We start from the raw sequence: 12,568 nt of genomic DNA on the forward strand, positions 1-12,568 counted from the left end.
CTTCAGAGATATTTCATTTTATTCTTTTCATGCCCAAAAAAAAGAGATCAAACCTATTAGCACCTGATTTAATCATTTAATATCCACATAGTTATATCACAGCAACTTATTGTAAACTATAAAAGCTGTCTTCAAATCTCATGTGCATATATTACCAACACTAGTTTTCTATATGTCTCATTTGATAAGTTCGGTTCCTCTTATGTGCAACCAAAATGCTTTAAAAATTAGTGGGTTTTATCCTAGCCAAACCGAACCCCTTTTGACAAGTGCCTGGTTAGAAGGAAGCCCAAATGGCTAAGCATTCCTAAATCAAGTTCCTATTACTAGACAACTGAAAGCCCTGCGAATTCCTACAAACAAATGCCCAACAAACAGGTAGGCTTTGCATTCCTCATTTTTTGGGTACTCTTTTTACATTCTAAACAGCATTTGAAATCTATTACACTCCAAGAATAAATAGACCAATGAGCTTGCCAACTTTGTATACTGCACCTCATCCTTCAGAAAATATCCAACCACCAAAAACCTAAATGCTGGTTGATCTTCTAAACATGGCTTAGAAAAATCCCTTTAATGGTTCTTTCAGGCTTCAAGTAAATCCAGTATCACTGTACAGCAATCAGACTTCTCTGAAAGTTGAGACCATGGGTTAATGGTCAGCCACCAGGTCACCTAATTCTCCTATGACATAATTCCAAGCTAACAGTGCTGCCCCAACAGCTGGTTCCACCTGGAGATGGGAAGGTGAGAACAATCAGAAAAAATGATAAAAATAAAGAAACCATTTGAAGTAAACATATGTTCTGTAGTCATGTAATAATAGCCTGCATTTCTAAAGCAGCAGACCAGCAAAGCTAACAATTTCACATTTTATGTACTTTGGTGTGCAACAAACATTTGCAAACTAAATAAATAAAGACGGCACATCACCAGTTTGACGATGGCCCTCGGAAGCATAATCTGTTTTAACTCAAATCCCAAACTGTATATGAATCTCTACACTGCATTGATAGTAATATAAAAATGCAGTACCATGGATTTGGAAGATGTCTGCCTGCTTATCTTCCTCCTAAGTCTACAAGACAACTGCAACACAATCTAAATGATATGATCTTTATCTATCTTTGATTATGGGAAATCCGCCACTTCATATTATGGTTATGTTTTTTTGTCATCAACAACTCCTGTAATCTATCTATGTCGGGTAAATTCAATGCATATTCCCCCTTATCTATAGTTGAAATATTGCACGGAGATCAAGTGGAAAGATGACATGCATAAAGTAAAAATAGAAATCACAAAATCTGAAGTAGGATGGCCGGTGGGAGAGGTTTATATGTGTCACTTGAATCAACCAGTAACTGAGAACATTAATTCTTTACAAATGTCCATCGCTATCAAAAGGCACAGAATTTCCAACTGACAGTGAACAAATTGCTAAAGCAAGGGATAAAATAAAATTTATGCACCTTGGGTCGAATTGGATGTGCTCCTGGGCAAATCTTGGTGATACGATCAATCACTGACTTCCCTATATCCCATCCCTTGTTTGCTTCAAGAACTCCTCCGACCATAACAAGCGGGAAAGGATCTTTCCCATCTGCAATGAAAAAGCACCGTAAGTCAACGCAAGTTTCGTATAACTTGATATAGAATAACTCCAAAATTTTTCGTCATTTTGAGAAAAACTTCGGCAATAGGCATCTTTTTCTTCTCATTTTGTGAATGACAACCAGCCACTCAACTAAGGAAATAGGTAAACCAGCAGACAGGAGATGTCAAGAAGCATAAATAAGTACATAGTAGTCCAATTAATTCAGAATAGTGCACCTTCGCCGCACAATCTAAGTCTTCGAACAACAGCTTCAACACTAGCTGCCAGCTCTAGGACTGAATCATGTAAGATTTTGTTTGCAACTTCATCACCAGCTTCAGCTGAAGATACCACTACCGGAACAAGTCGAGCAATACGGGCCCATGATGAATCTGTGTAGGTCCACCTGTTCCAGTGAAGAAACAATACAAAAAACAATCAATTTTTTCTAACCTCAGCTTTTAAACTTAATCCATCTATGAAACCTTTCTATAGCATTTGCATTATATTACACAGTCTATAGAGCTAAACAGAAAGGCTTGCTTTTACAAGACTCGTTATACCAAACAAGCACTTGTCTATTCCTTGCTCCTGTTCAAAGGAGGTCATAAATTTTAGGCACATTATGCACATCCCTTGGTGGATTAAATATGCTGGAATTATCAAAGGCACAACTAAAACATGAATCATTGTTGGTGCATGGGTGCAGTAGTTTCAGAGAGATTTGCCTGCATCATTGATGAGGTTATGGTTTGTATGCTCTGCACAAATTGGGACTTGGGGAAGCGCAACCCTCATTGTCTCTCCCACTACTAAACTACAGTATGTTCTACCAGAAAGAGAAGAAAAAAATGCTGTATTACATGGGTGCATGTTCAAAGAAGTCATGGTCATTGATGCAGCAGAATAACTGTAAATTCTGTAGAGATAGGGTTGATTGAGGGCAGTGCCAGGCATACTTTTGGGAACAAAATTGAGTTGGATGCTAAGAAAAATCCAATAGAAAGCCTTTCTGAAAAACCAGTCTTAAAAGCCGTCATAGGAAATTCTAACTGAGCCAGTCATATCTTTAATTCTTTTTTAATGGCCTGTATCAGTCATACATCTAATGACAATCTTTTAACCTGCAACACGAGTTTTTTAATAGCTTCAGTTTCAGATTAAAACAACTTAATTTGTCAGTCTCTTTATCTTTGTAAGAATCCTATTCCAGTACATACAGACACATAAGGGTGAACGTTCATTCTAAGCTGTCACTGAGTAACACTGCTGACCATTAAAAATATTCCACATGCAAAAACTATATGACAGTCAGTTATAAGCTTATATAAAAAAAAGAAAAGGTGAGTGAGATGGAGTACCCAATAAGTTCATCTGGTGAAGAAAGACCAAGCTCATTGAGAATGTTATGTGTAAGCAATGTTTGGGGGCCACGACCATCATGAGCCCTCACCACTGCTGTCAATGCCTGTGCAGCAATTCCATATCCACTGCATAATGCACACATCCAGTTATGTACATTTTCCTCGGAAGTCATATGATATGAGCAGAGAAAAAACAAAAGCATTCCAATGTGCATCCACGGCAGAGATCATCCAAAATCAGTTAACAAATGCATCATAGCTTGTTTATGCTTGAGCATGCACAAATGCATGCATGAATGCACAAATATCCAGACTTACTAATTAGGCCATCTCATGTATAAATATCTGGATAAAACAATAAAAATTCTTTGAATGATATACAATGCTTGAGTGCCCAAGAGACTTGATGGTTGAGCTGTTCCATGTATACAAATCAGCGTGAGAACTGAGTTCTTTGTGAGAGGCTCATGGTTCCATAAGAATATCCACTAAATGATAATGCAAAGAAATGAGGCTACTTATCGACAATCTAAATCCTGCAGAGTGCAGTGCATAGTGAAATGATAATGGCCTACAATCTTAAAACTATAGACTATTATTGGTCATGCATTGGATTTTTGGAATAAAGGCAATATTTCAATGAATTGATTCAATACAAGTTGGAGCAGCTATTATGGGTAGCCTATTTAAATTTCAGGATGTGGAGATCCAAAACATATAGATAATCCTAGTTCATTGCATTTTCTCAAAAAACAATGTTAGTTCATTGAAAATTCAATATTTCAAAAATAGTATCCGCCATCAGAAATGGTTTTTTAAGATTAGTAATGACATTTAAGTAATTTATAAATCAAACCTGACAAATCATCAAAATAGATTGCAAGTGGCATCTATTGTGAAGAAACAAGGATTAGCTTGAAGCAGCTGAATCATGAGACTAGTTTAAAAACATGTCTAAGGCACCATCCTAGGAATAATAATATCCATATAACAACCATTGCCTGATACTCCCCTAGGTTGTCAGCATTCTAGTAGACCATTTACCCAAAAAGAAATTAAAGGTTCAATTTCTTGAATCATATTTCCTCTTCATTAAATAAAACTATAAATACATAATTAGTTTAAGGGGCTTCTCTGTCCCTTCCTCTTTCTGGCCTCTGGCCTCGATGCCTTGTATATTATTTCATTAATTTATGACATTTGTGGTGGCAACCCCACCGTTTTGCTCGAAGAAAAAACAATCAGATTATACTATATTTAAGTTTTAAATAGCAATATTATGTATACATTTTATGAAGTTTAATATAAAATTCGCTAAACAGTATAGGGTAAATGATGGGTCATCATGATTGTGTACTTCATTGTTACTACTAGCATGAAATGTGGATTGAACTTGAACAAATAGGTGACACGGGTAAGTTACTTCAGATTCAACCTACAGCAAACAAGGCAAATCTGTGGATAAATTCCTGCTTTTATTCTGCTTCTATCGTAAAAGGTTTAAAATGATTTATTGACTCAGTTATGTATAAACAAGTCAAACAGCAGAATAGATTATTAAATGTGAGACTTTGGAAATGTCTTGATTAGTTCACAAACCCTTAATGCATATTAAAACTGGCAGCCAAAGTATAAAGGTCCAGAGTAAGAATGACTTATCATTTAGTTAACAGCTGTTTTATCAGGCTTCCATAAAAGACCATATCTCAAGTAATTGTATTTTAGAGGCTCCCACACTTTGGGATAGAATCTAGTAGTTGTAGACAACAGCAACTGAAGGTTAAAGTTTGAAAGTTAGGACTCTGCCAACTAGTTCATGAGTAGATCTATTGAATGAAGTTCTCCATGCATTCCTTGGACATTATGAAAATAAAAATCTTTGCACCAGAAAGAGAATATATCTTGAACATGAGGTCATATGAACTGAGGAAAGCTCTTGGGTGAGGTTGAGAAATCCTGTGAACATAAATAATTTGACAGAAACAAATCTCGTGCTTTTATAGTAGGCCACAGTTCTGATGATATGGTCCAACTGACAGATATGAGATATTTAGAAAGAGAGAGAGAGAGAGAGAGAGAGAGTTGAATCGGAGAAAATAGGATTCCTTAGGATGGCTTGAACACCAAATGAGATAACAAAGAGTTAAGGGAGAGTCTGCACAAGGGAAAGAAGCTCGAACTTAGAGGAGAACAGGAGAAGGGTTTTCAGGAGAGGCTTATCAAAGATGAATCTCATGACTCACCACTTTTCAGGTTATGTGTTTCAAACTTGTTTGAAGGAAGAAACAAGATGAGAAGCCAATGACCTTTGCTTTCCTTCAATGATGTAACTTCACCACATTTATTTGCTTTTATCATTCTAGTGTTCACTTAATCCGTAGCCCATCACCTACCCTAACTTCAAGGATATAAAATTCCTCTCTCTAAGCAATTCCTTTTCTACTGCATCTTTTCATAACAACAATAGCCACCAAACCAAAACAAATGCTAATTGAGCAAATGCATCTCTGAGGATCTCCAAGCTAATGACGTCTGTCGAATATCAACAATGTTATAACTGATGATCTACATTGATTGCATATAACCTTAGAATGTTATAGCCACTGCATTCTGTAAGCCATGTTCATCGGGGTTTAGGTTTCTTTCTTTTTTTTTCCTCACACCATGGCCTAATTAATGTTTCAGAATATTATCAAGTTCATTGATATTCAATTGTAGAATATTATTTATTTTAAATTCAGTAAATATACATTTACGAAAAACTAAAAGAAAGTATGCGTCAACATGGTAAGTTATGCACTAACTATAGTATCGAAGCTTCTGCACCATATACAGATCTCAACAAGGCCATATCTTCTTTAAATGATAATATAAGATCATTATGTGCACCCTTGAGAGGTATGAACCAAACTAGCACGATATTTGACATCAGTCTTAGCATCAAATAAATTAAAAACTAACCTCCCCCAATCACCCAGGACAGGTCCTGCTCCTGCAGCTCGGGCTTCCCTTCCATCTTCAGTGAACCCATAAGCAATTGTACCTGTACCTGCAATTAGAACACACCCATGGATCTTGCCCATTGTTCCACTTGCCAATGCTGCCACGGCATCATTTTCTACAAAAATCTCGACATGGCTCGGAAATATATTTCTGGAGAACATTATGGAAGGGAAAAAATCAGAAATGCATAAAGCCCAACCCTGCTATCATTTCAAAGGTATAGACTTATAGCAACACAAGGCCAAAGAATCAATACAACTAGAAGAGATTCAAAAAAAAAAAAAAATACAAAAGCTTTATAAGTTTAAAAGTTTCAAGCTACTTATAACTGGATTCGAAGAGAGTGTAGAATTTTTATCATCTTCTTGTTCTAGAGATATCCACAGCCAATATGAAGTGCTAGACGCTTAGGCTCATTTGAAAAGTTTGATGCAAATTCCCCACAAAAAGAATCAAGGAAACATAGAGAAAAGAGAGGGGGAAAAAAAACTCCCAAACTGATGCTATATCAACTTCGTATAAAAATCCAAATCTGATGCTAGCAGCATATTGGCAGGCTACCACAGCTTTTCAGTCCATCATATGCTTTAAAAGAAAACCAGTTTAGCATGTCGATTGAAGTACTGTTGAAGATAAAATCGAGCTATATATCTTCTCAGATAACCAATATTGCAGCTAAAAGTTTAGACATAAAAACAACTTAAGCCTGACGCAATGTACACTAGCATGATAACTTTAATACATATTACATACAAGGGTCTCAGGAAGGAGTTTCTGCAATTATCCAAACTTATAATAGCAGAACAGACCTGAGCCAGTCCAGTATCCTCTGCTGATCGGTAGAATGGTTTACACCAGAAATGGCTAAACAAACTGCCCGAACAGCAGATCGACTTGAGTGCGCCTTTGAAAGGGCTTGAGCCATAACCTTCTCTATTGTCTCCCTGGCTGCAGTTTCTGAGCATCCAAAACAAAAAATAAACCTCTCAGAAAAAAACAACAAATCAACCTCAGAATGTTACAATATGTCATCACTCAATGACAATTAATAAGCAAGCAGCTTAAAATACTTGCAACAAGCAATCTCATTCTACCTATCACACAGAAGTTAGAACTATAAGCTTTATCATATCTGTTTTTGGCCCATCAAGCAACTAAACATCTGTGACTAGGCATTCATTCCCCCAAAAATATTGAACGATAGAAGCTTGTAAGAACGCGCCTCTTATTTGGAAATCAGGTCCGCTCAAAAACAAGAGGCCAAACTCGTACCACCCATTTCTCAAGAAATCAGACAGAATTGAACATCAAAATACAGTTTTCGCTGATAATCAAAATAACAAAACCAAAGTTTTTGAACATATGTACCAACAAATTGCAACAACGAGATATGGATTCTACCACTCATCGCATTAATCACTTATACAACAAGAAATTTACATTTTACAGTATGCAACAAGAAGTCAATCATCTGCATATCAAGAAACAATAGATAAATCGATACTAAAACACACAGAGAACATTCAATATTATGACTTCGATGAACAGAATAATAAATAATTATCTGATTAGAAAAATTAAAAAACGAGTATCCAGATGAAGGCTATCTAGAATCCAAGTAAAACCATTAAAGGAGGCATCTTTAATGTTGAGATTCAGAGAGATGGCAAGACCTCCGACGGAGTTGTGGTTGGAGCAGCCTGCGACGGCGCGGGCGAGGATGGGGAGGGGGTGGTCGGGGAGGCGGCCTGAGGAGTGGAGGGCGGCGGGGATACAGACGCAAATGGTGGAGGTGGTGCCGCCGTCCAGGCCGAGGATGACGCCGCCGTTCCTGCTCACCGCCGGCATCTCGCTCTCAAAGTCCCACGTCTCCCCATTCCTGCATCTCTTCATCTCTCTCTCTCTCCAAACTCTCTGCTTTCGACCGCCTTTGGTCAGAAGGAGTAGGAGCTAAAAAGACCTCTTGGGTTCGAATTTAGCTTTGGATTGGAGAGAGAGGATTGGATTCGGACGGCAAAAAAGCCAAAGAGAAGCAAGCTGGGAGTAAAAGGTTGCTCGAGGGATTATATTATATTACTATCCTTTGCAATCTATAGACTAAATTTTGCCGGGACATGGGAGTGGAAGGGCGGCTTCCCGCACGAGTTGGCGGCTGATTTCGAACGTTGGTCTTCTGGACGTTGGTGAATGTTATACCGATACCAACATGAGCAAAGATCTTGATTTATCTTGAGCAATACGATAAGATTCAAAAGCTTCGCTGAAATCAAAAGTTTTCAAGATCTCAAATGGTATTTTAAAATCAAATCTAAAAAATTTTAGGAAAAATGGTAAATCTAATATTTTAACAATTTTATCAGAACATTGATTAAACTAAAATTTCATTTAGAAAGAAGTGGTTGAAAAATATTTATTGATTAGTTTATATTATATTATTTGTATCTCGGTATATGTATTCATGTGTACTAGGTCTACAATATATTATATTGAGATGGATGAAACCCTGACAAAATTCATGTACTCCTCCTGATTAATTGGCCAAATGTTAGTTATTATGAAGGGTGGTAAGAATTGCACCGTAGGAGTCCTGTTAATTATAATAAAGTATTTTTCCAAGAGCAATGAATTCTGAAAGTATTATTTCATCTAAACAACAAATTAAAGTGTCAAGCTACGATTGTAATTTTCATAATATAACAAGGGTTAACACAAACTAATGATAAAATAATAACCATTATTCGAAATCTTATTATGCATGCATCTGACAAACGCCATGCAGCTTCTAAGTTTTGAGTGTGGAATTTTATACCAAACACGTAGCTTCATCTCCAAAAGCCTGTCTTATTAATTAAGCTACCGGAGAGGTTTGTGGTTATTTTGCTTAATTCGGCAGCTGTTAGTGATACACCTGGCGAGTGCAACAGAGCTTAGTGACACCAGTTACTGTTGCTTCTCATTTGCATTGTAAAATCCAAATAAAAGTTTCTCGCTTAGGGACCTCAAATGTGGGAAGACGACATGGTTTATAGAAAATTATTTTCTCCATTGAGATCTAGCTCTCGATATAGGCTGCAAACGTTAGGGCCCATTTGACAGTCTCAGAATCATTTTATTATGATTCTTATTAGGGTATATATGGTTTGAAGAAGTTAGGCTCGGAAATGGGAATGGGGATGAATGACTTCCGTTCCAGCTATTTGGTTGAAGGAAGTTCTTATTCCATTTCGATTTCAAGAGGGAACGTAGAGACATCAATCCTCTAAAATCCAATCCCGAGAACATGGCCATTCTAATTCTCATTTTAATTTATTTTGATTCCAATTTCTATCGAACCAAATGCATCCTTATAGCAGAAATTCATTAGAGTCTTCATTGAGTGTGCGAACTGGGTAAGTTGGGTAAGATATAGAATCCTTTTATCATGATACAAGAGATCCCGTTTCTTTCCTCACTCTGATTTTACTAAAGACTTCCACTTAACCTAGTTCTTAAAAAGAAAAAACAATTCATAGCCGTTGCCAGTGGTTTCAAGCTCCATTCCCTTTGAGATGTTGCCATTTGCTAATATACGCTCAATCCATTTCCCATGACTCATTGAAAATAAATCCTGATTAGTTTAGCCCCTTGGACCTGACCTGATGGTTCAAGAGGTATAGCTGGGAAACAACCAACTCCCAGAAGCAACGCAGTCAAAAGTTTTCTTATTTTCTTAATTTATTTGGTTCATAGAAAGAAAGAAAAAAGGACTCTGTGGACATGGATTGCTTGGTTATAGCGGTATGAGATATCAATCAGCTTTGTTGATGAGCCAGATCAAGATGAAACGAGAGCTCAGATTTTCTCAACCTGATGCATCTTAGATGAATTTTGGAAAGAAGCAAGATTTTTCAAGATCTCAGCAGATATATTAAATCCAAGATATCGATATCCTGACCGATGATGAAATCGAGATCGACAAGTATTTTCTTAAATTAATTTCGAAATGTATTTTTCTGGTGAAGATTAAGAAAAACATAGATGTTGGTTGAGATGAAAACCTTGGTCTCACATGAAGTCCAGTTCATCCGGAACATCCAAAATTGCCTCATGAAACGCCCACAAATGTTGCACATCTCCTTTTCATCCCTTCTGTTCTTAGCCTCTTCCGATGGGAGAAAGGTGTTTATTAATAATCCGGTTACCATCTGCTGCATTTAATAATAAGATGCACCCGATGCCCCACCTAGGATTCCAAATGACAATTTAAGTTATAGTGCATGAACGGCTAAAATTACTTATTTCAGTAGATAATTTGGTTCATTCTTTTTTCTTCTTTTTTTTTAAGTACATGCGACCTTCCCCCTCCCAAAGTGGTATTAAAATAATCAGAAGTTACATTCTAACCTGAAAGCTTTGATCCTTTAGGTTACCATCGATATTCTTAAAGAGAAGATTTTATTCATTCTACCTTAAAAAAAACTTAAGAGTATTTTTTTCAAGAAAAATATCTCAAATTTTCAGCTAATAAAAATTAGATTTTTTATGCTAATAAAATATGAAAATTTTATTCCTAGAGAAAAGTTATTTTCCTATTTTTTTTCCTTTGAAAAGTCCAACTATTCTATCTAAAGAAAGCTTAGGAGTATTTTTTTTAAAAAAAAATCTCTCTAATTTTCAGCTTAGATTTTTCATATTCATAAAATATAAAAAATTTATTATTATAGAAAAGCTACTTTTTTATCTCTCTTTTTTAAAAATTTTAATCAAATATAAGGTATCTTTTTCTATTTTTCAGTTGACCAGGCTTTTTTCCTCTACTCGCTCGTTCGGGGAACCCCCAAGAAAAAGAAAAAAAAGTCCTTCGCGACGTTAACAGAGCTCATCTCTCTGGCAAAGAGTAGGTGTTTGCCCATTGGGTTGTCTTTTCTAATCCGTATTTTGTGTGTCCGTACTCCGATGTCCGAAGAACCTTGCAAGAGTTAACAATTGTTCTTCGTTCGTCTCCACCTGGCGAGCGACTACAAGCCTGCCACCTGTGGGAAATCTAGGCAGGGATTTCTAAACGACAAATGCGAACAAGCAATGGCGAAAACGAAAGCTCCCTCTTCTCGGTTCGATACCATGCTGCTCGTGGCATGGACTTCTTTACCTGCCTCTATTCTAATAGTGACGGGCGCAGGAAAACACCAAAAAAATGGCGTCCAGCAATTGGTGTCGAGATGTTTTCGATGATTGTTTCATGGAGCGAAGGCACCTCGACGGAGACATTTTAATAGGCTGGGCCTCGGTTCTCCCATAACTTTCTATATAAAATCCTTGAGTGAACCATAAAGCCCTCGTGGTTGCAGGACTTCCGGCTAACCTATGTAGACCAGCCTTGGATTAGCGAGAAACTTGGACTCACAAATAGAGTCCCAGGGGGTGGATGTAAGAGGCAAGTTGCTCCAAACCACCATACAAATTTTCATAAGTTCTCTCTTCACCATAGATAAGGAAATACATACATTGTTGACTTGGATGACCTTTCTCATCAAAGCATTCAATATTTTATGGCAATGAGATCCAGAAACAGTGAAATGAGTTGGCTATGGTATAGGAGGCTTGCTTATGCAGGCATGGACATGGCTTCCAAGTTAGTGAAAAATGATAGGTTTATTAAAAATTAATTTTGAAAAAGATGAAGTTTGTGATGCTTGTCAAATGGGCAAGGATTCTAGAGTTTCTTAAAAGCCTAAAAATATGGTTTCAACTTCTAGTCCACTAGAACTATTGCATATGGATCACCTTGGTCCAACTAGGACAACTAGCTTAGGTGGAAAGAACTATAGCTTAGTGATTGTTGATGATTCTTGGGTTTTGGTTTTGGCTCACAAAGATGAAGCTTTTTATGTTTTTTTCTAAGTTTTGTAAAAAGATTCAAAATGAAAAAAAAATCAATTGTTTTTATATGAATTGATCATGGAAAATAATTTGAAAAACATGATTTTAAAAAATTTTGCACTGAAAATGGTTTTCAACATAATCTTTCGACATCTAATTCAATAAAATGGTACTATTAAGAAAAAAAGTAGGACACTTGAAGATATGGCTCGTACCACATTATGTGAAAGTAACATCCTTAAATATATTTGGGATGAAGCTATAAAAACAGCATGCTACATAATGAATAGGGCTCCAATTAGGGAAATACTTAAAACAATACCTTATGAACTATGGAAAGGAAGAAAACCAAACATTAGTTATTCTCATATTTTTTTATTGTAAGTGTTTTGTTTTTAATAATGGAAAAGATAACCTTGGTAAATTTGATGCCAAATTAGATGAAGCTATATTTATTGGTTATTCAATTACTAATAAGGCTTATAAAGTTTTTAACAAAAGAACACTAGTGGTAGAAGAATCTATACATATTTTTGCTAAGATTAAACCTCTTCCATTAAGGAAGATAGTTTCTTTTGATGATAAAACATGTTCATTTGAAGAAGGAACGGAAAAACTAACAATCAAGGAACCTACCAAAGGTGATGAAAAAGAAGAAAGTGAAGGTGAGACACCTCTTGCTACCAATAACCTATCAAAGGAGTGGAGGCATAATCATAATCACCGTAAGGAGTTAAATATAGAT

The 12,568-nt window shown here is 36.4% G+C and overlaps 1 protein-coding gene across 1 annotated transcript; it reads right to left on the reverse strand.

The window, feature by feature from the left end:
• Positions 1-350: 350 nt before the first annotated feature.
• LOC103712131 (N-acetyl-D-glucosamine kinase-like) lies at positions 351-8,158 on the reverse strand. The gene is made up of 7 exons (XM_008798556.4): positions 7,638-8,158; positions 6,774-6,921; positions 5,923-6,114; positions 2,959-3,087; positions 1,834-2,003; positions 1,473-1,603; positions 351-733 (listed from the first exon to the last, which is right to left on the reverse strand). Exons 1-7 carry the CDS (start codon positions 7,855-7,857, stop codon positions 653-655), a joined length of 1,071 nt encoding a protein of 356 aa, XP_008796778.1. The 5' UTR covers positions 7,858-8,158; the 3' UTR covers positions 351-652.
• Positions 8,159-12,568: the final 4,410 nt, after the last annotated feature.

Source organism: Phoenix dactylifera, chromosome 16 (assembly GCF_009389715.1).
Source record: "Phoenix dactylifera cultivar Barhee BC4 chromosome 16, palm_55x_up_171113_PBpolish2nd_filt_p, whole genome shotgun sequence".
NCBI lineage: Eukaryota > Viridiplantae > Streptophyta > Magnoliopsida > Arecales > Arecaceae > Phoenix > Phoenix dactylifera.

What these genes read in the sequence shown, in the direction of transcription:
- LOC103712131 (XM_008798556.4), bottom strand. Translation starts at nt 7,857, where the DNA reads ATGAAGAGATGCAGGAATGGGGAGACGTGGGACTTTGAGAGCGAGATG. An exon ending in AGGATACTGGACTGGCTCAG is followed by an intron (nt 6,115 to 6,773) that starts GTCTGTTCTGCT and finishes AATGTTCTCCAG; the next exon opens with AAATATATTTCCGAGCCATG. An exon ending in ACTTAGATTGTGCGGCGAAG is followed by an intron (nt 1,604 to 1,833) that starts GTGCACTATTCT and finishes TTTTCATTGCAG; the next exon opens with ATGGGAAAGATCCTTTCCCG.